Source organism: Triticum urartu, chromosome 1 (assembly GCF_003073215.2).
Source record: "Triticum urartu cultivar G1812 chromosome 1, Tu2.1, whole genome shotgun sequence".
Classification (NCBI taxonomy): domain Eukaryota; kingdom Viridiplantae; phylum Streptophyta; class Magnoliopsida; order Poales; family Poaceae; genus Triticum; species Triticum urartu.
The window spans coordinates 493,121,918-493,149,820 of NC_053022.1; the positions used below are offsets into that span (position 1 = coordinate 493,121,918).

The following is a 27,903-nucleotide window of genomic DNA, read 5'->3' on the forward strand; positions in this document are numbered from 1 at the left end:
GAAACACTGAAATAGGTAAAAAAACAACAATTTGCACTGGGCCTTCGGTTAATAGGTTAGTCACAAAAATAATATAAAAGTGCATATTAAAGCCCATTAAACATCCAAAACATATAATATAATAGCATGGAACAATCAAAAATAAGTTGGAGACGTATCATATTGCTACGGTTAGCCGATACCCGGAGGTGCCAGATGCTTTCTCCTGGACATGCTCGGCATCGGGAGACTACTCTGCTCGCTTGGTGTACAACAACCTTTGCTCCAACTTGCCAAGATCCCCCATGGCAGAGTGCATTTGGGGGAGTTGGGCACCCCTCAAATGCAAGTTGTTTGCATGGCTCGCCATGCAATACATGATATGGATGTCAGACACGCGAGCACTGCATGGCTTACAGGAAGTTCCCTCACCCTGCTACACGTCCCTTCAAGATGAGGATAACGTAGATCACTTTCTTACTCGGTGTATATACGCCAGTGAGGTCTGGTGCACGATATGGGACACAAATTCAGATCAATGTAAATGACCCACTCCCCACGGACACCACTCTCGGCTGGTGGCTGAGAGAAAGAGGAAACTTCCACATGGCGGAAAAGCGAGGTTTCGACACACTAGTCATTGCGCTCACCTGGTCCTTATGGAAGCAAAGGAATGAGAGGGTTTTCAACCGGATGGAGCAGCAAATGAGGCCAAGAGATTTAGCTCATACCATCCTACGGGAACTGGAAGAATGGAGGCAGTCGGTTGGTGGTGTCGGAGGTCTACAAAGATTTGTGAGAGGATAGCCCTAATGTAATCGTAGGTGTTGGAGTGGGGTGTCGTGCACGCACAAATGTACGCATTTGCGCGGCACATCTTGTAAATACTATTACTATCTTCTATAAAAATATGGTACGTCATTAGCGTACTCTCCAAAAAAAAAAACCCAGGCAAAAAGGGTGTATGGAATATTCATTGGAATGGACAGAAGTGCATGAATTGATGAGTATGAATCAGGTAAAGGAAATAAATTGAATAGAAGCAAAAGCAATAGGGAATGTAGACTGTTAAAGGATTGAAAGGAAAAACACATGTGAGGCAAATGGGAAGAGTATGGACATGTTGAACTGCAAGAAGGGGGCGAAGTAAGAGAAGATGGACAGTGTGACGAATTCCTGTAACAGGGTATGTAACAGAACGGGGGATGCAGCATATGGACAGGTAGAAAGACGTATAACAGCTTCAGACAAAAGTATTTGTATAGAATAAACGCATATATTGTCTCGTATTTAGAGGATTACGAATTCGCATCCGTTTTCCAATAAATTTCCGCCACAACAACTTCTCATATCACGACGTTTCCGCAGGTGCTTGCCTCTACAAATCTTCGAGGGGAGGGGAGGGAAGGGGGGGGGGGGGATTCATTTGTGTATCGTCAATGTGTGACTTGTTGAAATTTATTTTGGCTTGCTTGAATTGGTGGATCATGATCCTTTTTTGGTTGGTTTGAATTGTTGAACTGGTGAATTGATTATGTACTATATGATCTATGTGCATGGATTTATATAAATAAAATTTTAAATTTTAAATAAGAGGGGTGTGGCTTCCCGGACACGGATAAATGGGGCACCTTGTTCCTATGTGGGCGCACTCGGACGCTGTTCGTCGAATACAGGAGGCCAGATTTGACCGGTCCGACTGTACTATTGTTCGTTACTTGAGAAGAAGAAACCAACGTTTTACACAGTACGCAGAACGTGATATAGACCAAGTTCATTGTAGGGTTCTGGAAATTGTTTCCACGATTATTGTGAAATGTAGCATCCCGCGTGTATGTATGCGGGACAGTACACCTGATAACGGCAGCTTTGAAGAGCATCGTCCACACCGCATCCCTATCGCAATTACTCCTCTGTTTCGCAAATAAAAATGATCCATTAACTTTTTTTCCAGAAAAATACACATCCACGGGTCCATGCATGCATCCAAGTCCACGTCTCAATCGTCGCATACGTCAAAACCGAGCACACCTACCGGCGGCGCGTCACCGTCACGTCTGGGCCGCTCACCTCGCCACCGCCGCCGGCTCTACCTCCGGCCGGTAGACGCGCGTCCGAGGCGGCGCCGACGGCGTCGACGGTCCTCTTGGACATACAGCCCATCAGCAAGCCGCTGCCGTTGCTTCGTCTCCTCCGGCTGAACTTCCCTCCTGCCGCCGTGTGCCGCGTCGTCTCTCCGTCGCCGTCGTTGAAGTAATAGTGGCATCCCGAGGCCGCGCTGGAGAAGTTGCCGGACGCGGCGCCTTCCGCGGTGACCACGCTCCACACCACGCTCGCCTCGCTCGGCGGGCACACGCTCTCGAGATCGCCGGAGTCGCGCCTCCTGCTTGGTGGGGAGGGGCTTCCTCTGGCGCCGCCGCCCGCACTTGCAGTTGCGGCACCACCCCGCGCCGTGCTTCCCGCCACGATTGTGATGGCAGAGCCTTGGCCTGCCTGGTGAAACATGTCCAAAGATTCCCGCCGGAGCCGGTCGTTGTACGACGCGTTGGCTGCCGGATCCAGCATCCTCATGGACAATTCGCCGGAGTTTGCAGCTCGACTGTGCGTAGCTTCCGCGAGCAGCAGGGTAAGTGGTGCGTCGCCGTCGTCGACCCTCTTTCCAGATATCACCCTCGCCGTGGTGCCGTCCTCCACGGCGATCTGCTTGCTCGTCATTCTTGGCAGCGCCGCATCCGCTTCGGGGCTGCGTTTCTGGCCACCAGAGCCGGACTCCAATTCATGGTGACTCAGGTCTTCGGTGCCAACCGACTCCTCGCCGTGGCCCCAGGCGCAGGCGCGCCCTGCCATGCCGAGAAGCCAACGTCGCAGGTGAGACGACGACGAGCGTGCCTTTCTTCCGGTCTGATCACTCTCTGCCCTGGAATCCAGCTTGCTCTCAACGGGCGAGGGGACTGCCATCGCCGGACGGTTAGGCAGAAGCGCAGAGCGGCTGTTCCAGCTGGCCTCCGACGAGCTGGTGGCAGCCGTCGGCGTCGGGGCAGACCCGTCGTGCTGCCATGTCTTGAACGCGGACGAGAACGACGACGACGAGCGGTCGCACCACAAAGCGTCCTCGGCGGCGAGGGCGCCGTTGAAGTAGCGCTCAGCGGTGAAGACGCCGAGCTCCTCTTCGTCCAGCTCGGATTCGTCGTCGGCGTGCCAGCCACTAATCCGCGACGCCGGCGGCGGTGCTGCTCTGCGTCCGTCCATGCTCTGCTCGGCCCAGCTTCTCACGCCACAAATTTTCCTGGGACGAGTTTGTGTGATGACTGGTGAGTGGTGACGAGCTTGCACGAACGGAGACATATAATCACGCTGACACAGAGGATATGCGCGCTTTGCTAAGAGCATTACTAGTAGAATCCTCAAACCCTCAAACCCTCATTAGCGTTTTAAGGGTTCAAAAATAATTTTTTTATGCACTTTTACGAGTTGAAAAACAGGGACAAAGATTAAAACCCTTAAACCCAACCCTTATAACGGAATATTCCCCATGAACGATGATGTCGTTGCGCGCGGGAGGTCGACGGGGCGGCCGCCGGCGACGGGGGCGACTAGCAGCGGCGGTCGCGGGCGTGGGCGTGGGAGTTGGGAGGATTTTTTCCTCCCGCGCGAGGATAACCGCCAAATGAGGGTTGGGATAGGTTTTGCTCCCCAACCCTTACTTTTAAGGATTGGGAGAAGGTTCGAGGGTTGGACCTTTAAAAAAATTTGAGAGTTTAAGGGTTAAGGGGTTCTAGTCTACGGCTTTTTTTCGACGAAAACTGTAAAATAGCAGTTATTTTTAGGGGTTTGAGGGTTTGAGGGCTCTACTAGACTTGCTCTAAGAGCATTACGTAGAACCCTCAAATCCTTAAAGCAGTTTTAAGAGTTGAGAAGTGCCACTTTTTAACACTTTTAAGGGTTGAAAAATAGGGGCAAATATTAGAACCCTCAAACCCAACCCTTAAACTGCTTTAAGGATTGGATTTGAGGGTTCTAGTCTTTGCCTCGACCCCAACCTTTAAATCTATCATTTGACATCTCATAATTTATGACAATAAGAACACAATCAACTTCCAAACAAACTACCAAATGACAATCATTGATGCATGGTTTAATAGTTTACATCACAAAATCATCATCTTCCTCTTGTCATCGGCACCATCACGAAAAAGTTGCACCTCGGCGCCATCTCCTAGACCACATGCGGGCTCCATCAAGCATCTCCATGGGCACCGGTGGAGTCGTACACACCGCCATCACCACAACTACTCATCGGAGTGTCACCTCGAAAAGTAGAGGACGCAACACGGAACATCCTCTTCCTCTCCGCGATGTCGTCCTTGTAGTTCTTCCACCATTGCAATTGGTCTTGATCCATGTCCTTCTTGGACATCATCATGTGCTCTTTCTCTTCCACTATGAGTTCTTTCCATACCTTTGCCTCTTTGAGCTTGATCATCCTCTCCTCCAACTCGGCCTTGCGCTTTGCTTCTTCATGCTTTGCTTCAACTTGTGCAAGCTTGACCTCTTTCTTCTTCTCGGTGATAAGAAGCTTCGTCTCCAATGTCTTCATTGTCAATTCCTCTCTTGCCTTCATCATGTGGTCCATCTTCTCCCTTAGGCTTGACGCCTCTTCTTCCATCTTCACCCTTAGCTTGCCCTTCTTGGTTCCCTCGGGCTTGCCCAAGTTCCTCTCCTCCTCATCTTCACTATCATCCATCCTAAGCATTGCCGACTTCTTGGGTGCGGTCTCTTGATCCCTCAACTTCCACTTGTCAAAGATTTGAAGAATTGTCCAAGCATGCTTAAATGGGAATGGCTTGCCCTTGGAAGCGGCCATCTCCTTGTACCTCATGCCGGCAATTGTCTCCTATCAACCACACATAAATCACATAAGAACCCACCAATAGCATAGTGCACACACATAATCAAAATAGTGAAGAAATATGTACTCACATAGTCACTCTCCACGGTTCCACTAGGTGGTGCATCCCTCACTTGGTCCATGGCCACACTCCAACGATCACAAGCGGGCTTGATCAACTCCCACCGGTCTTGAAGCGACCGGTAAGTGCGAGAGATGAACCCACTATTCTTCGGCTTGATCCTACAATAGTGTCCTCGATCCTTTGCCAATACCGTTTATCGGTTTGATCGGTGTCGGTGGTTGCATCCATTCCCACGGCTGCCCAAGCACGAACCAAGAGGATATCTTCCGCCTCGGTGTAGTTTGTCGACCGCGCGTGTGGACGGGAAGCGGCGGTGAATGCCTCCTCCCCTATCTCGGCCACCTCCTCCTCATCATCCCCTTCATCCTCCTCATCTTCCTCCTTTTCCTCCAAGTCGTCACCAACCCTAAAGGGGTCTAGAGGCGGAGCTTCGAGGTCCACCTCCGCGTTTTGGAGGAGGTCCATGAACGAGGATGGGGTTGCCATTTCCTCGAACACCTCGTGCGCGGCGGGAGGAGGTTCGGCGACGGCGGCGGGCGGGGCCGCGGACGAGCCAACGACCTTGGAGGCTGCCCCTCGCGGCCCATGAGAGGCCGCCTTCGGCCGGCTCTTCTTGGTGGCCGGGGCGGGAGCCGGGGAGGCGGCGAGGGCGGGCGCCGGGGCGGTGACGGTGGCCGGGGCGGGAGCCGGGGAGGCGGCAGGAGGAGGTGCGAGGCCCGCCCGCCGCCGCTTGGCCCCGACGTGGGTCGTTGCCACCACGTTGGTCACGGTCGGGTGGGCGGGGGCGGGGGCGGGCGCCGGGGCGGGTGAGGCGGGCGGGACGGGCGCGACGGGCGGGGGCGCGGCGGCGGCGGGGCCCTCCATGGCCGGCGCGGCAGGAGGCGGCGGGAGGCGGCGGGAGGAGGAGGCCGGAAGGAGGAGGAAGTTTCCTCCCGCGTGAGAGAGGAGGAGGATTGCGGGTTGGGGGGAGATTTTCCTCTCAACCCCCACTTCTACAGGTTGCAAACTGGTTTGAGGGTTGGACCTCTAATTTTTTTACGGGTTTGAGGGTTTAGAGGTTCTAGTCTACGGCGTTTTTTCGGCGAAAATTGTAAAAAAAGCAGTTATTTTTAGGGGTTTGAGGGTTTGAGGGCTCTACTAGACTTGCTCTAAGGGCATCTCCATAGGTGTACACCAAATCGGCCCTAAATGTTTGGACCTCGTGTCCGGACATTTTACGACATCCAACATCGTGCCATCGGCCTCACCTCCAATGTGCCTCTAAAAAAATCTCACAAATTGGCACCAAACCGAGGAGGTTTGCGGGCATCTGAACCTCGGTCACATAGAATTCCAACACCCCTGGCCCATCTGAAACCTCATTTGGGGTCGTGTTTTTCTCAACCCCCCCACCCCATATCTACTCCCTCCCTCCCAGACTGATGCCACCGTTGTACCACCCCGGCCACCCGCCCAACCAGACCTCAGCCACCCACTCATGTGCATGTCTGCCTTGGAGTCCACCGCCGTTCCTCCAAATGCATCAGCAAATTCGCCATCGAGCAACTCATGGGCAACTTTGGGATGGTCTTATTGAGCATATGTGGGCACTTACAGAAGAACTGGAACATATGCGTCAATAAGTTGAATTTGAGTTTGAACTATTTTATTAGAAAATTAATGTTTGAAATATTTATATTTAAACTATTGTTTCATTTGAATATTTGCACTACTTGAATAATTATTTATGCTATATATGCAGTGCGACGGACATAGGAAAAAATAGAGGCAGATGGAGTTGGATGTTTGGTGCATAGGATTGGGTGGCCGACTCCTGTATGGGTCCGCGCATGTGTTTAGTGTGCCCACTTTGGGATACGTCATTCAAGATGCCCTAATCCAAGAATCTTCATGTTATTCACACGTAGTTTGTCCATCATCACAATGAACACTAAAGAGATTATTGTGTGGGTGAAATTAAGAGTGTGTTTGGTTGGGAATCAAGTGGAATGTAATGTGATGGTTCCATTCCAAAGAAACCGGTCAATTCCATTCTTGTGTTTGGTAGAGGTAGAAAAGTATAATAGGTTGATTCTTTTATGTGTTTGGTGAGATAGACTGAGATGAATATGTTAAGCTAGCTGAACATGTTGTTCCATTGCAGAGAAGTATTGCTATATTTAAGTTGCATGGACATGTTTTCATTGAAAACTAAGACCAGTGCAAATAAGCTGAAGGAAATGTAATCTAAAGAAGTGTGAACCTTGCACTATCAATGGATGGCAGCGAAGGTGAAACCCTCGTAAGAATCCGGGGAGTAGCACACACCGATGGGCTCATCTCCTTCCCTTTGGCCCGATGGAGGAAGGGGAGAAGGCTAGTTGGATATAAAGAAGAGGGGATGGAGTAGGGCATTGCTAGATCGTAGGAGAGGTTGTGTCGACGTTAAGGAAGGGGCAGAACACGAGAGGCGACAGCGATCGGGGCAAAAGGGGGGGGTGTCTGTGTCAAAACCGGCGGATCTCGGTTAGGGGGTCCCGAACTATGCATCTAAGGCGGATGGTAACAGGAGGCAGGGGACACGATGTTTTACCCAGGTCCGAGCCCTCTTGATGGAGATAATACCCTACGTCCTGCTTGATTGTTCCTGATGATATGAGTATTACAAGAGTTGATCTACCACGAGATCATAGAGGCTAAACCCTAGAAGCTAGCCTATGGTATGATTGTATGTTGTCCTACGGACTAAACCCTTCGGTTTATATAGACACCGGAGGGGGCTAGGGTTACACAGAGTCGGTTACAAGGGAGGAGATCTACATATCCGTATTGCCTAGCTTGCCTTCCACGCCAAGGAGAGTCCCATCCGGACACGGGATGAAGTCTTCAATCTTGTATCTTCATAGTCCAACAGTCCGGCCAAAGGATATAGTCCGGCTGTCCGGAGACCCCCTAATCCAGGACTCCCTCAGTAGCCCCTGAACCAGGCTTCAATGACGATGAGTCCGGCGCGCGGTTTTGTCTTCGGCATTGCAAGGCGGGTTCCTCCTCCGAATACTCCATGGAAGATTTTGAACACAAGGATAGTGTCCGGCTCTGCAAAACAAGTTCCACATACCACCATAGAGAGAATAATATTTCCACCAATCTAATCTGCTGACACGTTTTGACAGCATGACATCACGCCATGACCCGGTCATTATTCGAACCATTTTTCTCAACCAGCACCGCACATATCGTGAGGTGGTTTTCTTGACACGTCTTGTCAAAGCAGAGATCATGTTCTCCTTATTACGGGATTCTCATCAATACGGACGTGGGTAACCCAACCGCGCCATCAATTACGGCGCTTGGGGAATAAGCGATTTTACCAGGCAAGTGGGGAGGCGCATCGCCTCTTCCGCCCTTATAAAGGGATTAGGATTCACTCTTTTCACCCACGCCTTCTTCCTCCTTGCTTAACCATTCTCGCACACTCGAGCTCCAGCGCCCAAGTTCGCGTCTTTCTTCTCAAACCACTCCAAGCATGTCCGGAGCGGGAGGCAAGTGGATGGTCTCCTCCGTCACGGAGGAAAACATCACAAAGTTATGGGAAGCCGGATATCTGGCCGCGGATATCGCGCACCGGCTGCCAGATGCAGGGCAGATCATCCCTATGCCCGAACCCCATGAGAGGGTAGTTTTTCTTACCCACTTCGTCCGCGGACTGGGATTTCCTCTCCACCCGTTTGTCCGCGGGCTCATGTTCTACTACGGGCTGGATTTTCATGATCTGGCCCCCAATTTCATCCTCAACATCTCGGCGTTTATCGTCGTGCGCAAGGCCTTCCTCCGCATCGGGCCCCATTTTGGCCTGTGGCTGAAGACCTTCAATGTCAAACCGAAGGTGGTGGTTGGCCAGCAAGCAGAGTGCGGAGGCACCATGGTGGGCAAAATGCCTAACGTCACCTGGCTCGAAGGTTCCTACATGGAGACCATAAAGGGGTGGCAATCGGGGTGGTTCTACATCACCGAGCCGCGCGACACCAACTGGGTGGCGGCCCCCAAATTTCGATCCGGAATCCCCACGCGGCTCACTTCCTGGAAAGAGAAGGGCCTGTCCTGGGGTTCTTCGGTAGAGATGACCGGACTCCAGACCTGCATCAGGAACATGATAAGCAAGAAAATCAAGCTCGTCAATGTGGTCCAGGTCATGCTCTTCCGCCGGATTCTCCCGTGTCAACAACGGGTATTCAATTTGTGGGAGTTTGACCCGGCCAAGCACCAGACACTGCGAGAGCTCTACGACATGACGCACAAGGACGTCTGGAGGGTGCTGTTCAAGGGCGCCGAGGTACCTCCTTCCCTCACCGAGGACCACGGACTCAGCGCAAAGCGCCATGCCAATCCGGTAAGTTTTGATATCTCACAGGGTATTTATTTGCCCCAGTTAAATCATGTGCGGGATCTAAGCTTACATGTCATTAAAAGGACTGGATAAAGACAGCGGAGGAGCTCGATTGCCCAGCCCCCCTGCCTGAAGATCCTGCAGATGCTCTCCTAACGGGGATGCTGGCTCCGGCACCTTACGAGGTGCCGGCGAAGAAGACCAAGAAGAAGGCCACGGGGACCCGAAAGGGTCTCCGACGCAAGGTTGTATCAGACTCATCGTGCGATGACTCCGACGCGTAGTCCTCCCATGAAAACGAGAAGGAGGAGGAGGAAAGTTCTCCCCCCAGCCGAGAGAGACAAGAAAAGGAAGGCCGACCCAACCGGGGAGGCCGAAGGGTCCAGGAAGGGAAGGACCCTCCCTCCGGACTACTCCACGACGGCCGCCTACAGCGACGACGAGTGGCTACCCAGGGTCAAGCCCCTGGCGAAGTCGTAAGTATCCAGACACCATAGTAATTCATGGTATGTTTTATTGCACTGCTTCTCCTCATGCCGAACATGATTATGCAGTCCATCCCGAGCTCATCTCGACGTATCTTCGTCGAGCGGTTCATTGGACTCGTCGGATATGAACAGCGGTTCTCTTCCGACTGCCTCCACCCCTCGCCCTATGGACAACGTTGAGGTGTTGTCTCGAAAGGCACCGAGCTAAGGGGCGGTGGTCCTGGGGGCGCCTCGAGGCGACCTCCCAGACCCTGGGCGCAAAGGGAGCAAAACTCCCACGGGCTCCGAGTTCGGCCCCCCAGCCGAACACTGCGCCAGAACCTTCGATGGTTCCGGACTTCGGCAGGTGATCCCTCGTTAAGGGGGGCCAGCCGCCCGTGCTGGTGTCCTTTGTCCATCCAGAGGCACTGGACAACTTGCTGGAAGCGCTTCGCGGCGCTTCACGGCACTTCCATTGACGAAGAGGACCGCACTATCATGAGTGCGGTGATCGAGAAAGTTTAGTCCGCCAAAAACGGACTGGCCAAAGCTTGCGCCAGCCTCCTAACAGGCTTTGAGGTAAGCAATAAAAATTGTGGCACCCCGGCTCAGAGCGACCGGTTTACCCTGCATTGCCAGCCCAGAGGCCATGTCTTCTGGCAACACACAACAAATTGGTCCAGAAAACAACCGCTTTATTGATACTAGCGGAACAGAGTTCAAATTACAACAGCGGCCGAGGCCAAGCGGCACACTCGGTGCGGCCGAACAATATGCACATTATTTAGTGAACATAAAGGGGCCTCGATCCGAACAACTACATGGCAGCGGAATAACGTCGTAGCGGAAGCTCCATATCACAGGGACACCGATGTGGACACGATCTAGACTCGAACATTGCTCCTTCCCAACGAGACTTTCCTGAAAGCTGGCATGACACGCCAGGTCAGTACATTGAATGTACTTGCCAGCTCACAACAAGCATAATCATAATGACAAACAATATCATGATATTTATCCAATTATTAAAGATGCAACACTATATGTCAACATGTTGTGATCATGCTCGAACGTCCCTCAGGACAACTTACCAACCGTGATCATCCTCTGATCACAAACACCACCAATGTGGTAAAACACACCACCAACGTGGTAAGATACACCACCAACGTGGTAAAACACACCACCAATGTGTTCTTTAACAAAATGACTCGTGATCCTTACGGCGATCACAACCACGACCAATATCTGGTCCCAAGATCCGCGAGCCTTCCTGCCATCCTTGACAATGCAAGGCTTACAACTTAGTGTGCAATTTTTATCATTCGTTGACTCATGGTGTCCTTAACCGTGGACGCGGCTATTGATAGATTATACACTCTGCAGAGGTAGCACACTGGACCCACACCACGGAACCCATGGCCTCGCACTCCCATTCGGGTGGACCAACGGCATTCTGACGAAACCCCTCCATTGCCACAGCACTCTCCCGACCACTCCGACCCAAATCCACAACGGGCTGGTCCTGGGTGGCCCCGTGTCTATCAAAGACACCCTGACTACCGTCGTGGTCAAACTCCCACTCGGGGAAACTCCCACTCGGGGAACTCGGTACCATAATCTTATCAACGAGCACACAAGGTTAAGTCTTCTTGCCGGGCCAGGGCAAACACGACATAACCTTCCCTAGATGGAGGCACCAACCAGAGGCCGTGTCAATGGACCGAATCAAGGCCCCCCATAAAGGCAAATGTGGTTGCACTGGAAAGACTCGATTTAGCGGCACCATGATCCAATCAACGGTGTATTCAAGTTGAGTTATTTTCAGTTTCAACTTTAAACTAACAATGACCGGTGTCATAGCATGCCATGAAATGCAAAATAACACATGTACCATAAAAATAACCGATGTCATATATGCACCAAGCATAACCGTCAACAACTCACGTTACTCTACAGATGACTCACAACTTAATCAAAATATTTTGCAACAAGTTTCATTGATTTCTTACGCAAGAAAGCAATCCCGATAACTTATTCATATGCATAACAAAAGATTTCACTATCAACAATTCTTACTTTCTCTATCACTAAATTAAGTTCAAACTTTCTGTAAAACCAGTAATATGATTTACCAGAATATTTAACAGAATATTTCTAACAAATTCTTATCAATTTTAGGAAGGCAAAAATATAGTTAAGATAACTATCATGCATAACAAAATTATTTGTAATATCACCTCAAATAAAGCTTAACTTGCTTTATCCACTAAACTAGTTTCAACTATTCTGTGAATCAAGCATAACAACTATTCAACCTTTAACAGAATACAAATAACTCAATATTTATTTAGATGCATGGATTAATTATTTCATCCAAGTAAGAAAATCACAAATATTGAAATGGCATCATAAAAATGTTGCTGTGGCTTGCCTTAGTGCAGGTGAGGTTCACAAGCCTCCTGGTGATCCTCAAGACAAGCCTCACCTTCTGAAAATAATTTTAAACACACAAGGAAAATATCAAGAACACTTATGAAATTCACCAAAAATTCTAAACAGCTCAGAATAATATCATCTTTGGTGAGCTGTTAGATTTTCTTTCAAAGAACACAATGCAAAAAGAATCAATTCATTTGGACTTATGGTTAAAAAGTTATGAGTGTTTGAAGTGTTCTGTAAGTTCAAATGAATTTTAATAAAAAGAAACAGACTGGGGGGTGATGTCGAAGGCGTAAAAGCCCAGGGGCGCCACCACTCGTACTGCTTCGCGTGTGTACAGAGAGACTGACTAGCGGGCCCCGCTTGTCAGGTGGGGGAAGAGAGAGAAACAGAGATGACCGCAGCTTCGCCGGAGCTCTCACCGGTGACGAGGGCTCTTTGGCCAAAACGAGAGGGAGGGATGGCAAGAGGAGGTCGAGGCGCACCTGCCCGTACCCGTAGCGTAGCTAGGGGTGGTCGGATGGCGTCAGAAACTTGCTCGCGGGCGGAGACAGAACGGGGAGGTCGTCGGAGTTGGGGAAGACGGCGAGCAGAGGCCGTTCCAGGGGCTCCAAGCGGGCGAGACGGCCTCACCGGAGAGAGGCGGAGGCCCTGGAGAGGTCGCCCAGGCCTGGGAGGGGCTGGAGCTGCTGCGGCAACTAGAGGGGATTGCCGGCGAGCTCGAGATCGGGGACGGCGGCCCGAGGCCTGCCTGGCCAGGCTATGGATTCCTACTCTACCGTGGAGTGTGTGTGAGTGCTGGAGGATGCTCGGAGAGGGTTGGGAGGGGCTCTATATATAGCGAGCGGCGAGGGTGCTTCGGGCTCCGCCGGTGGACACCTGTCCACGGCGCCCGGCGATGAGCAGCGTCAGTGAGAGGGGGAGCAGGCGACGGAGGTCACGCGGCCACTGTGGGCGAGCGGAGACGAGCACAGGGTCGAGGGGGGTGACGACGAGCACAGTGCGCATGCACTGTTGGGCTATCCGGACCTTGCCCGTGCTTGCTGCAGCGAGCTCTGGCGTCGGCGAGTGCCAGGGTGGAGTTAATGGTGTCGAGACGATGATGATGGCGAGCTTTGGCTAGGTTTGGCAGGTGGGGGAAGCGAGCATGCGCGAATAGAGCACTCAGCGGCTCCCAGAGCGCGTCGACACGCATGCCTGGCATCATGGACACGCGTGGTCACCGCGTGAACTCCCTCCACAGGCCGGCCTTCGTCCAAAAACCATCTCTGGCATGTTGTTCGTGGTGGTTTTGAAGTTTACCATGGTTGGGTTTGGATCCAGGTGCAGTAGAGAAAGTTTTACAAGTCTGGTAAGTTTCTGGACAGTAACTTTGAGGTGTTACTGTGGTCAAATGGCTAGGAGTTTGAAGTTGTGCTTTGGAGGCTAGCTTAGAGTTACTAAGGTAAATAAGCACAAGAAAGATCAGGTCAAATGGAGCAAGTAAAATGGTAGTTGATGTAGAAACCACCATTTCTGTCCAGAACAGAAAAGATTTTCTGTAGCAAAAATATCCCAAAAAGTGATGAAATATTTTTGCTCAAGGAGGTGACCTAGGGTCTCTAGAATATTTTTGAATTATCTTGGAATTTTTTGAGCCATAAAAATTAGGGTTGCTTTGGAGCAAACAGGTTTGGCTTAGGGTTTTAGAGAGAAATTGAATATTTTTCATTATTTTGAGGTGGATCAGAAGTGAAATGATGGTTTGGGAGAGAAAAGAACACTTGGGTGAAAGCCAAGGATGCCCAAGTGTTTAAGTCCAAATGAAAAGATTCAAAAACCCCAAGTTTCAAAAAAATTCAAATGAAAACTCAAACAAATGAAAGAGGGCAAAAACCAGGCTGTCACAAACCTCCCCCACTTAGAATGAATCTCGTCCTCGAGTTTCGGTTGCTTGGGAAAACCACTCTGGATACCGACCCTTAAGGAATTCTTCCTGCTCCCAAGTTGCTTCTGACTCTGTGTGATGCTCCCACTGAACCCTGTAAAATTTTCTGGCTTTGTTGCGAGTGACCCTTTCCATTTGATCCAAAATTTTGAACGGTCTTTCTTCATAAGTTAAATCCTCTACCAATTCTATCTCAGTCATTGCAGTCCTTTTCTCAGGCGGGGATATGCATCGTCTCAATTGCGAAACATGGAACACATTGTGTATATCCGACAACTCCGGGGGTAGTTCCAGTTGGTATGCGATCGTACCCACTCGAGACATAATTGGGAATGGACCAATGAATCTGGGTGCCAGCTTTCCATGAGTCTGAAATCGCTTAACTCCTTTCATAGGAGTGACTCGGAGGTACACGTGTTCTCCAGACTCAAAACTGACCTGCCGATGCTTTGCGTCATAATAACTCTTATGACGGGATTTGGCCAATTGCAATCGGTCTCTGATTTCCCGGGCTTGTCTCTCAGCTTCCATCATGAGATCGGTTCCGAAGATATGGCTATCTCCAGCTTGAGACCAATTTAGAGGAGTGCGGCACTTACGACCATATAGAGCTTCATATGGCGACATCTTTAGACTGGTCTGGAAGCTGTTGTTATATGAGAACTCGGCGTATGGCAAACAATCTTCCCATTTTGCCCCGTTGGCTAGTACACGGGCTCGCAACATATCTTCGAGTATTTGATTTACTCGCTCTGTTTGACCGTCCGTCTGAGCGTGATAAGCAGTACTATATTTCAGTGCTGTCCCCAAGGCTTGATGAAGACGGGACCAGAAAGCGGAGGTAAACAAAGATCCTTGGTCGGAAGTGATGGTTCGGGGTACTCCATGCAGACTGACGATTCGGGATACATACAGTTGTGCAAGTTCGTCTGCTCTGTATCTGGTGCTGATCAGGATGAAGTGAGCAACCTTGGTGAGGGTGTCCACTATAACCCAGATGGCGTCTTTGCCTCGTTGAGTCCTAGGCAATCCGGTGATGAAATCCATGCAAACATTATCCCATTTCCATTGTGAAACTGGCAATGGTTGGAGAAGTCCAGTTGGCTTCTGATGATCTGCTTTCACCTTGTTGCATATGTCACAATAGGCTACAAAATATGCAATGTCTTTCTTCCTCCCATCCCACCAGAATATCCGTTTAAGGTCTTCATACATTTTCGTACCTCCCGGATGAATGGAATACGAGGATTATGTGCTTCCGACAAGATTTTCTTCTTCAAGTCCGATTGATCTGGTACACAAATTCATCCACGGAATCGGAGGGTACCGAAGTTGTCCTTAAAGAAATCTGGGGATTGCTTTGCATGTTTTTGTAGCTCGACATCTTCTGGCTGGGCCTTGCGGATATCCATCTCAAGTGTGGGGGTAACTTCCAAAATATTAGTGAGGCCAGCATCCATGATGACCAAGTTGAGCCGAGCGATCTCCTCCTGAAGTTCGGTAGGCAATGATTTTAACATGACATTTAAGCTGACGAGCTTTGGACTGAGCGCATCGGCAACGACGTTGGCCTTGCCTGGATGGTAATTTATTCCAAGGTCATAATCCTTGACCAATTCTAACCATCTTCGCTGACGGAGATTTAAATCTTGGTGAGTGAAGATGTATTTGAGGCTTTTGTGGTCAGTAAAAATTTGGCACCTTTTTCCAATGAGATAGTGTCTCCAAATTTTTAATGCATGAACCACTGCAGCCAATTCCAAATCATGAGTAGGATAATTTCCCTCGTGTGGTCGTAGTTGTCGTGAGGCATATGCTACTACCTTGCTGTCTTGCATCAATACACAACCAATACCTTGTCTGGAGGCATCGCAGTATACATCAAAGCTGTGATAAATTTCTGGAAGAGTCAATACCGGTGCGGTCGTCAGACGCGTCTTTAGCTCATTAAAACTCTTCTCACAGTCCTCTGTCCACTCAAACTTTGTATCCTTTTTGAGCAGTTCCGTCATCGATTTAGCAATTTTGGAAAACCCTTCAACGAAACAACGATAATATCCAGCTAATCCGAGAAAACTCCGGATCTGTGTTACAGTCGTGGGTGGTACCCAATCGAGCACATCCTTTACTTTGTTCGGGTCCACGGCTATACCTTCGGCGGATAGTACATGTCCAAGAAACCCGACTTGCTTGAGCCAAAATTCATGCTTACTGAATTTGGCGTATAATTGATGGTTGCGAAGCCGTTGTAGCACTGCTCGGAGGTGATCTTTATGCTCTTCTTCACTCTTGGAGTAAATGAGGATATCGTCGATAAAGACTACCATGAATTTGTCGAGGAAGTCCATGAACACTTTGTTCATCATATGCATGAAGAAGGCAGGGGCATTGGTGAGACCAAAGGACATCACAGTATATTCGTAAAGACCGTATCGTGTAGTGAATGCGGTCTTAGGAATATCTTCCTTTTTAATCTTGAGCTGATGATATCCGGTCCGTAAATCGATTTTTGAGAATACTTCAGCCCCACTGAGCTGATCAAATAGATCATCAATCCTTGGTAGTGGGTATTTATTTTTGATGGTGACCTCATTCAGCTGACGGTAATCTATGCACATACGGAGACTGCCATCCTTTTTGCCCACGAAAATTGCTGGTGACCCCCACGGTGATGAGCTGGGACGAATATAACCCTTCTGGAGTAATTCGTCAAGCTGTTTCTTTAGTTTCACTAATTCTGATGAGGGCATCCAGTAATACTTCTTGTATATTGGTGCGGTTCCGGGCACAAGATCTATGGCAAACTCCAGTTCCCGATCTGGTAGCATGCCAGGCAGTTCTTCTGGAAACACATCAGGGTACTCACTGACCACAGGAATAAATTCCAACTCAACCACAGCGGTGCAAAGTAGTTCTGGCTTGGGAACATGCTTGCGAGCATAGAATTTGATGAGCTGCCCATTTAGACCAGTCAAACTGACTTCTCGGGTTGCGCAGTTTATACAGACTTGGTACTTGGTCAACCAATTCATCCCCAATATAATATCCAACTGTTCAGACTCAATGATTATCAGAGATGTTGGAAATTGGACCCCGTCGATATTGATCTCCAGATCACGGCAGACTAGATTGCTCTTGATTATAGATCCCGGGGTTTGCACCAGCATATTTTTGCCCAAAATGGTGCAAGGAAAATTGTTTTGGGCGGCAAAACTCCGAGAAATAAAAGAATGGGAAGCCCCAGAGTCAAATAAAATTACTGCAGGTATGTCATCAACAGAAAACATACCAATGACGACTTCTGGCTTCTCTTGGGCTTCCTCGGCGGAGATATGGTTCACATGCCCAGTTGGCCCTGACTCCATAAAGTTGACTTGTGGCCTGCTCACGGCATTCACCTTGTTGTTCTTGGGGCACTGTTTGGCATAATGTCTGGCCTGCCCACAAATGAAACAAGTATTATTGCGCTGGCGCTCCTCATGTGTTGGACTGGTTACAATATTCTTGACTTGAGTGGTGGTCCTATTAACATTCTGCTGCCAATTTGGCCTGTATTCCACTTGAGTTGGCTGCCAGGTACGAGCTTTTTGCACAGGTTGTCCATCCTTCTTTGGCTCAAACTTGTGCTTGTTGACGTTGTTAGCAGACCTATTATCCGATATAAGCTTGTGCTCCCGTTCAGCAATGAACGCTTTGTCCACCAGAGTTTGGAAATCGGTGAAATCAAACATACTGAGAGCACACCGAAGTTGTGGATTTAAACCTCCATGAAATCTGTTAATCTTCCTTTCTTCAGTGGCCACGTCATACAGAGAGTAACGGGACAAATGATTGAATTTTTGCAGGTACTCAGCCACAGACTAATTTCCTTGGACGAGCGCGAGAGATTCACGCTGTTTGGCCTTCATAACTCCAGTAGGGATGTGATACTTGTGGAACTTATCCTTGAATTTTTCCCAGGTGAATTCCTCATCAATCGGCCACATGGCTTTTGTATTTTCCCACCATATGGAAGCTGCGCCCTCAAGGTAATGGGTTGCAAATGGGACTTTATCATTTCCTTCAGTACGAGCGATCTCAAGCTTTTTCTCCATGGTCCACAACCAATCGTCTGCATCCAATGGGTCAACAACCTGACTGAAACTGGGGGATTGTGTTGGGATTCGTAGTAATTTCAAAAAATTTCCTACGCTCACGCAAGATCATGTGATGCATAGCAATGAGAGGGGAGAGTGCTGTCTACGTACCCACGCAGACCGACTGCGGAAGCGTTGACGCAACGTAGAGGAAGTAGTCGTACGTCTTTCCGATCCGACCGATCAAGCACCGAAACTACGGCACCTCAGAGTTCGAGCACACGTTCAGCTCGATGACGATCCCCGGACTCCGATCCAGCAAAGTATCGGGGAAGAGTTCCTTCAGCACGACGGCGTGGTGACGATCTTGATGCACTACAGCAGCAGGGCTTCACCTAAACTCCGCTATAGTATTATCGAGGAATATGGTGGCTGGGGGCACCGCACACGGCTAAGGAATAGATCACGTGGATCAACTTGTGTGTTCTAGGGTGCCTCTACCTCAGTATATAAAGGACCAAAGGTGGGGAAGCTGGCCGGCCACAAGGGGTGCGCCAGGAGAGTCCTACTCCCTCTGGGAGTAGGATTCCCCCCCAATCCTAGTTGGAATAGGATTCACGGAGGGTGAAAAGAGAAGGAGGGGGCCGGCCACCTCTCCTAGTCCTAATAGGACTAGGGGAAGGGGGAGGCGCGCAGCCCATGTAGGGCTGCCTCTTCTCTTTTCCACTAAGGCCCATCATGGCCCATTTAGCTCCCGGGGGGTTTCGGTAACCTTCCCGGTACTCCGGTAAAATCCCGATTTCACCCGGAACACTTACGATATCCAAACATAGGCTTCCAATATATCAATCTTTATGTCTCGACCATTTCGAGACTCCTCGTCATGTCCGTGATCACATCCGGGACTCCGAACAACCTTCGGTACATCAAAATGCATAAACTCATAGTATAACTATCATCGTAACCTTAAGCGTGCGGACCCTACGGGTTCGAGAACAATGTAGACATGACCGAGACACGTCTCCGGTCAATAACCAATAGCGGGACGTGGATGCCCATATTTGCTCCTACATATTCTACGAAGATCTTTATCGGTCAGATCGCATAACAACATACGTTGTTCCCTTTGTCATCGGTATGTTACTTGCCCGAGATTCGATCGTCGGTATTCCTATACCTAGTTCAATCTCGTTACCGGCAAGTCTCTTTACTCATTCTGTAATACATCATCCCGCAACTAACTCATTTAGTTGCAATGCTTGCAAGGCTTAAGTGATGTGCATTACCGAGAGGGCCGAGAGATACCTCTCCGACAATCGGAGTGACAAAACCTAATCTCGAAATACGCCAACCCAACATGTACCTTTGGAGACACCTGTAGTACTCCTTTATAATCACCCAGTTACGTTGTGACGTTTGGTAGTACCCAAAGTGTTCCTCCGGTAAACGGGATTTGCATAATCTCATAGTTATAGGAACATGTATAAGTCATGAAGAAAGCAATAGCAACATACTAAACGATCGGGTGCTAAGCTAATGGAATGGGTCATGTCAATCAGATCATTCTCTTAATGATGTGATCCCGTTAATCAAATAACAACTCATTGTTCATGGTTAGGAAACATAACCATCTTTGATTAACGAGCTAGTCAAGTAGAGGCATACTAGTGACACTTTGTTTGTCTATGTATTCACACATGTATTATGTTTCCGGTTAATACAATTCTAGCATGAATAATAAACATTTATCATGATTATAAGGAAATAAATAATAACTTTATTATTGCCTCTAGGGCATATTTCCTTCAGATTGGTCCTTTGAAAATCTGACAACTTTGAGTGGTGACCATTCTGATTTCCATTTTGTCCAACCATAGCTTGCACACTTCTCAATATTTCAATCAGATCATTGTTCCTTTTCTCTTCAAACATACGCAGAACTTGTTCGGTGGATGGAGGATCGGGCGGTGGAGGTGGTGGCTGAACATTCGGCTCGGGAGAATATCCTGCCTGTCGTGCGGAACGACGAATAGGAGTTCTTGCGCGAACGTTGCTACTGCTGCCTCCCCGCGTCATCCTATTGAGTATTTTTTTCCCAAGGCAACGCAATCGAGATGAGACACATCCAAGAATAAAATTGGGGGAAAAGCCAGCAACAACTCTCGAAATAGACCAAAAAGAGCGAAGAAAATACGACGATTAAAGTCCCAACATAATTATACATAGACTCATACATGATAATTAAACTACAAGGCTGGTTCCGCTACTCTCATACATGAAGCATCATAACTCATACAACTACATCCGTGCACCATCTAGATGACTGCGAATACTCAAAGATACTACTGCTCTGCTGGTGCTGTGGCGTCCTCCCCTGAAGCGGTCTCAGATCCCGAACTGACATGGTTAACGGAAACCTCCGGGTTAAAGATAACGCGACGACGCTGCCTCGAGGGCTCTCCCTCAAGGGTAGGGGTAGGATGAAGCATCGGGGCTGCAGGGGTAGCGAGAAGTGAGACCCACTCGGCAGGAGCACTGAGAGGGTTCACAGCGGAGACGCCTGTGCTACTCGGGGGAGTAACCGGCGAAAGAGGAGAGCTAGAACTAACTGGGACATACGGGGTAAATCCCAGTGAGGACGGAGTAGTGGTGGATCTAGTAGTGACCAAGGTAGCGGCTAAAGCAGTGCGAGCACGAGTCAGCTCTCAAGCCAGCTCGTGGATCATCAGATAGCTAGCAGTGATATAATGATCAAGATGGCTAGCAACACTATCAGACTCCGGGTCAACGAGGGGAAAACGGACACGACCGTTGTCGTGCAGAGATGGGTAGTAATAGAAACCTGGGTGGTGCTGCATTTGAACCTCGGTATAAAGAAGCTCGACAAGGATCCCAAATGCGGCAAACTGGACAGCCTGAGAAGCGGTGGAGGCGTAACCGCTCCGAGAAGTGCGAGTGTCGGTGTCGAAACCGGCGGATCTCGGGATAGGGGGTCCCGAACTGTGCGTCTAGGCGGATGGTAACAGGAGACCGGGGACACGATGTTTTTACCCAGGTTCGGGCCCTCTCAATGGAGGTAAAACCCTACGTCCTGCTTGATTAATATTGATGATATGGGTAGTACAAGAGTAGATCTACCACGAGGTCAAGGAGGCTGAACCCTAGAAGCTAGCCTATGGTATGATTGTTGTTCGTCCTACGGACTAAAACTCTCCGGTTTATATAGACACCGGAGAGGGCTAGGGTTACATAGAGTCGGTTACAATGGTAGGAGATCTACATATCCGTATCGCCAAGCTTGCCTTCCACGCCAAGGAAAGTCCCTTCCGGACACGGGACGAAGTCTTCAATCTTGTATCTTCATAGTCCAGGAGTCCGGCCGAAGGTATAGTCCGGCTATCCGGACACCCCCTAATCCAGGACTCCCTTAGTAGCCCCTGAACCATGCTTCAATGACGACGAGTCCGGCACGCAGATTGTCTTCGGCATTGCAAGGCGGGTTCCTCCTCCAAGTACTTCATAGAAGATTTTGAACACAAAGGTAGTGTCCGGCTCTGCCAAATAAGTTTCCACATATTGCCATAGAGAGAATAATATTTACACAAATCTAATCTGCTGACGTATTCCGTAGCGTGACATCACACCACGGCCAAGTCTTTATTCAAATCATTTCACTGTCCCACCTCAGCGCGTTTAGCGAGGCGGTTTCCTTGGCACGTCTTGTCAAAGCAGAGATCGTGTCCCCTTATTCCAGGATTCTCATCAATACGGGCGTGGGTAACCCAGTCGTACCCGTTGGTATGTTTTCTCGATCAAAGGTGAGTCCCAAACGGTCACGGGGAGGGCCCTTGGTATTCAACCTCTTATAAAGACCAAGGCCTTACTCCTTTCTTTCAATCTCAAACGAGTTCGCCCTTCGCCTCGAGTTCCAACACCCAAGGCTCCAGATTTCAGGCGCTTCGGACCTTCGATAATGTCCGGTTCCGACCTTCGAGGCCGATGGATGCCCTCCTCCGTCACGGAGGAGGGCGTGCTGAAGTTGAGAGAGGCCAGGTTCTTGACCGGCGAAATCTGGCATAGGTTGCCTGCTCAAGGGCAGGTCATTCCCACTCCCAAGCCTGGTGAGAGTGTGGTGTTCATGTCTCACTTCCTTCGGGGGCTAGGCTTCCTGACGGATCCCTTCGTGAGGGGGCTCATGTTTTATTATGGGCTGGAATTTCACGACTTAGCCCCAGAGTCCATCCTCAATATTTCCTCATTCATCGTCGTGTGTGAAGCCTTCCTCCGTATTACTCCTCACTTTGGACTATGGCTCAAGACCTTCAAAGTAGAGCCGAAGATGATCGAGGGATGGAACACGGAGTGCGGAGGTGCTTTTATAAGCAAGAATGCTGGTGCTCCATGGCCCGAGGGCTCTTTTCAAGAGGAGTCTAGCTTATGGCAAGGAGAGTGGTTTTATATCACCGCTCCCAGGAGCACCAAGTGGGTGGCGCCACCTGCCTTTCACTCGGGTTCCCCACCACAGCTAGTGTCATGGGTCAATAAAGGATTGGACTGGGGGCCATCCAAGGACGTGCCCTTGTTGCAGGGCCGCATTCGAGATCTCTTAGAAAGAGACATTAGCCTGGTCGTGGTGACGTAGGTCATGTTGATCCGCCGAGCCTTGCCCGGCAAACGTCGCCCCCTTCGCCTATGGGAGTTCAATCCGGAGGGACCACGAGCTCTCCAGCATTTCATGGGCGCAACGCCCATGGAGATGTACAAATTGTTCTTCGGATCACAAGCAATGTGTCCGGACTTGACCGAGGACGCAGGCCTGAGCTGCAATCGCCCGGATGCTCAAGTAAGTAGCCTTGTGCCCGGACTCGCTATCCGTATATTTGTCATAAAATTGCCCCTAAAAGAGCTGTCCTTTAAACAGGAGTGGATAGCGAAAGCAAAGCTAATCAGGTGTCCGGCCCCCTCCCTGAGACCACGCCGGATCCCGTGCTAGTCAGGATGTTGGAGGTTGTGCCTTCAGAGGAAAGCGAGGGAGGGGACAAGGAACCTATAGCCTCCTCGAAGAAGGTTGTACGGAAGGGAGGAATCGAAAATTCCTCTCCTCAGGGGAAGAAGAGGACCACCTCTGACGACCCGGAGACCATGGCCTCAAAGCGGGGGAAGAAATCTTCGTCAGAGGATCCTGCGCCGGGGGATACTTCGACCGAATTATGCCCTCAAGGGGATCAGCCCTCCACCGAGTCGTAAGTAGAGAGGAGTTTTCCTTTTTAAGAAATGAGAGAAATCCTTGCGTTATATCTGAGAAGAGTAATCGAAAATTTACCTTGTAGCTCAGACCTTAGCCCTTCTCAGCAGAGCTCGTCTTCGGGGATCTTCTTCCGGAGATGATGGAGAGCGGAACGCCTCCCCCTGCCGTACCGCCTTGCGAGGCGGGCGACCCTGAGGTATCGTCGCGGAGGGTTTCTCCGAATCCGGCAGGGCCGGAAGGTAGTCATATGGCCCCCCAAAGCCCTCAGCGTCCGGCCTTCGAAAAGGGCCATCGGACGATTCCGGCACCGTCTGGTGCGCGGTTGGAGGAGCTGAAGGATCTGCTAGGGCGAGCATCTATCTCAGAGGAGCACCATGCATTGATGGGTACGGTGATTGAGAGGATTTCATCTGCGGAGAGCGGATTGCACGAGGCCGTCAGGAGTTTACTGACAGGTTTTGAGGTACGCGAAATAATGTACCCTTTTTGGATAGTTGCGCATAAATAAGATGCGCCATGTGTAGATAGTAGCCCCTGAGACTCTGTGCGTTGTCAAAAGTGACGGCGCGCAGAGGATCATAATACCAGGTCTAATATGCCGCCTTCATACGTAGGTGGCGAAGTGTCGGGTGGCCAGCCGGACTGATGAATTTGCCGAGCTAAAGCGGCAACTTGACGTGGCAGATGCCGACATCGCGCTTGTCAACAAGTGGCTTGACGAGGCACAAGGTATGTAATTACTCCAGCGGCACCTGGTAAGAGGAGCCTTATGCCAGTATCTTACAATGTGTGCGCTTGATGCAGATGGTGCTGCTGCCATGGAGAATCTTCGGGCGGAACTTGCCCGAGCCAAGGAGCAAGCCAGGAAAAGTGATGCGGCTGCCGGAAAGGCAATTGAAGAGCTGAAAGCCGAACAGGCTGCTCACTGCCGAAGCAAGAAGGAAATGGCCGAGATGGCTGTGAAGCTGAAGAGCACTGCTGACCGTTGCAAGCTTCTTGAAAAAGAAGATCAGGCGGAATAGACGGACCTAGAGAAGGCCGTTGCCGATGCCAAGGATGCTCGCTCTGCGATGAGAGCTATGAAGGAGGAGCTGCGTCAGGCCGGAGAGATCGCGGCTGGAAAGCCCTTTATGCTGCGGAGGAAGTTCTGTGATCCTAAACATGCTCCGTTAGACCGGATGTGGAGTACGGCGGACATCTATCTGGATTTGGCAGCGAGTGCCGCAGATGCGGCCGAACACTTCCGAGATCAAGAAGATCGCAAAATGGAAAAGCTCTTTTGGTCGCAGTTCCACAATCCGGAGCGTCCACTGTCATTAGCCGATCGTTTGGCCGAATGGGCCAAGCTAAATAGGCTGTCCGGACTCGCCATGAAGTATGTCATGAGTCATCTGTGGCCTGAGAGGCCAGAGCCGAAAAGTTATTTCAACTTGGTGCAGCAGTTCCTTGGTGCGGCGCCGCATATCAATGCGATGAAGAGGTCAGCGTGCATAGAGGGTGCGCGGATGGCTCTTGCCCATGTCAAGACATACTGGGCGGAAATGGAGGCCACCGCTGTTGCATCCCCAGATTTGGATGGAAGCCGAGTACCTGCCGATCACTATTTTCAGGAAATTCTGCAAGGCGCTCGTTTAATAGAGACGCGGTGCTCGAAGGATACTATATTCGAATAGCATATATTATTGTAAAACAATATTTTGATAAATTGTAGAAGCTTTTTATACTTGTGCCTGCAAGTATTATAATACCTCCTGTGCGGCCGTTTAACATATATGTATATATAATCTGAAAGATGGCAGTCGTCGGCTTCAGCCCCCACGCACATAATGCGGGGGTGTTCGCAGAAGGCGCATTTTCACACTTGATCCAATGTCTTGGTCCTACAAAGGAGGTGATAGCTCAGCGAACTAGGCAATCGGACTATGATGCTTTATCACTTTCACTTAGCCATAGGAGTTTGACAGTGAGGCTACTTATATAGCCCCTGGTGGCGCCTGCGCTCGCCCGAACTCGGGGCGCGTATGTGCCTGGCCGGGAAGCGGCCCTTCGTTAATGCGGAGGAATCCTAAAGATTCCGGTAAGTCATCGAGTGGTTGACCAGTCTCATGCTATATCATGATAGTCAGTTTTCGGCTTTCTCTACTGAGGTGCTCGCCTGGCCGAGCCGGGGCACAATCACAGTAGTTCTCCTGGTGTCGCCTTAGCCGATAGAGCGGAACGTAAGGTAGCAAAACACAGGAGCCGGGCAAACCCAACATTTGACCAAAGACATGATTCAGAGCTGATGCATATAAGGCCAAACTCGCGATGCCGAACACTCCCTAAGGTATTCGGTCTTTATGAGGGCGGGCGGGATAACGCCCTTAGTAATAAGCCCCTAGTGTCCAGGTATGCGCAAAACTCTGACGTGGCCACATGCCAAAATGCCAGCCTCCTCCTTGGTTATACCAAGAAACCAGGGGATGTGTATCAACAAGAGACAGTAAAAAAGGTTTATGCAGGGTCTTAATGTGAAAAGAATCCTTGGAACGGGTCCCTGCTGCACGTCTGCGCCTGTGTCTCCGTTGTGCCGTATCCTGGACGGGCGTAGCACGGTGTTCATCTGTAAAAGAGAGGAACTTAGCTGAAGAAAGATTGTGCCGAACATGAGTTATACTAAATAAACAAAGTATAAATCGAAATAGGTAAAATTGAGCTTTATTGTCTCTTTTTTTATATGCGCGGAGCCCCTAGTACAGGGGTATACGGCTATTAAGCCTTTATCAATTGTATGTTTATGCCGAACTCGTCTAGCCGTGTCCGTGGTCTTGACGACCTGTTTAGATGCTTTGGCTGGTGAAGCCGCTTTGTTGTGGGGCTGTCAAGGTAGCCGCACTGTCTTCCGCGCGAGAGGAACACTCAATGTTTTCCCTTTAATGAGATGGTGCCTCGTGGACCAGGCATCTTAAGCGTAAGAGATGCATAATGCGGTATTGCGTTAAAGCGGGCGAAAGCTTCGCGTCCCAGCAGTGCTTGATAGCTACTTGAGAATGGGGTGATGTGGAAAGTTAGCTGTTCGCGACGGAAGTTATCAGTGGAGCCGAACATAACTTCTAGCCGGAGAGAACCCATGCAGCGGGCATCCGGGCCTGGCGTTACCCCTTGAAAGGAGGTTTTGCTATGGCGAATTTTTGTTGGGTCTATCCCCATGTTGCGGATTGTGTCCTGGTATAACAGGTTTAGACCACTGCCGCCGTCCATCAGGACATTTGTAAAGTGGAGTCCGCTGATTATTGGATCTAATACCAAGGCAGTCCAGCCTGTGTTCCGGATATTCTAGAGTAATCCTGATGGTCGAAGGTGATCGGCTTCAACAACCATTGGCGAGACTCCTTTGGGATAGGCCGTATGGCGCGTATCTCTGGTGGCGCCATTCTGTTCGTCACGTGAATTAAGTTTACTGTTTTGACTTCTTGTGGGAAATCCTTTTGTTTCCTGGTGCTCTGCTTGTGGGGTTCGTCGTCGTACTCACTTGGTGTGTCGAGCCCCTTGTGTTCGGCGTTGAGTTTGCCGGCTTGCTTGAAAACCCAACAATCTCTGTGGGTATGGTTCGCAGGCTTCCCAGGAGTACTGTGTATTTGACATATCTTGTCCAAGATTTTGTTTAAGTTGGATAGTTCGTCCCTATTATCCTTGAGGGGCGGCTTTCTCTGATTCTGCTGCGAGCTTTTGAATCCGGCGTTGACCGCCGTGCTCTTTGGGATGTTTCCCTTATTCCGGTGCTGGTCCTTGCTGCGTCGGGGTTTTCCGTTTCCATCCCTAACTTCGTATGTACTTGGGTCGCTGGTGCTACATCTTGCCAACCAGCTATCCTCTCCTGCGCAAAAGCGGGTCATGAGGCTTATTAATGCGGCAATTGTTCTTGGCTTTTCTTGGCCGAGGTGTCTGGCGAGCCATTCGTCTCGAACGTTATGCTTAAAAGCTGCTAGGGCTTCGGCGTCCGGACAGTCGACTATCTGATTCTTTTTAGTAAGAAATCTGTTCCAGAATTTCCGGGCTGACTCTCCGGGCTGTTGAGTTATGTGATTGAGATCGTCTGCATCCGGAGGGCGGACATAGGTCCCTTGAAAATTTGCCCGGAAAGCATCCTCAAGCTCTTCCAACTTCCAATGGTGTTTTTGGGAAGGCTTTTGAGCCAATGCCGGGCTAGCCCTTTAAGCTTGAGGGGTAAGTATTTTATGGCGTGGAGGTCATCTCCTATGGCCATGTGTATGTGGAGGATATAATCCTTGATCCAGACCCCAGGGTCTGTTGTTCCGTCGCACGCCTCTATTTTTACGGGCTTGAATCCCGCTGGAAATTCATGGTCCAGCACCTCATCGGTGAAACATAGGGGGTGTGCGGCACCCCTCTATTTGGGTGTGCCGTGATGTTCGGATATTTGTT

The 27,903-nt window shown here is 49.9% G+C and overlaps 1 protein-coding gene across 1 annotated transcript; it reads right to left on the reverse strand.

Annotated features, from left to right (window-relative positions):
* Positions 1 to 1,895: 1,895 nt before the first annotated feature.
* On the reverse strand, positions 1,896 to 3,339 carry LOC125521775. The gene has a single exon (XM_048686841.1). The coding sequence runs from the start codon at positions 3,322 to 3,324 to the stop codon at positions 2,011 to 2,013; it is 1,314 nt and encodes a 437-aa protein (XP_048542798.1). The 5' UTR covers positions 3,325 to 3,339; the 3' UTR covers positions 1,896 to 2,010.
* Between the last annotated feature and the right edge of the window lie 24,564 nt (positions 3,340 to 27,903).

Bases quoted from the DNA above. Each gene is read 5' to 3' on its own strand.
- LOC125521775 (XM_048686841.1), bottom strand. From the start codon at position 3,324: ATGTCTCCGTTCGTGCAAGCTCGTCACCACTCACCAGTCATCACACAA.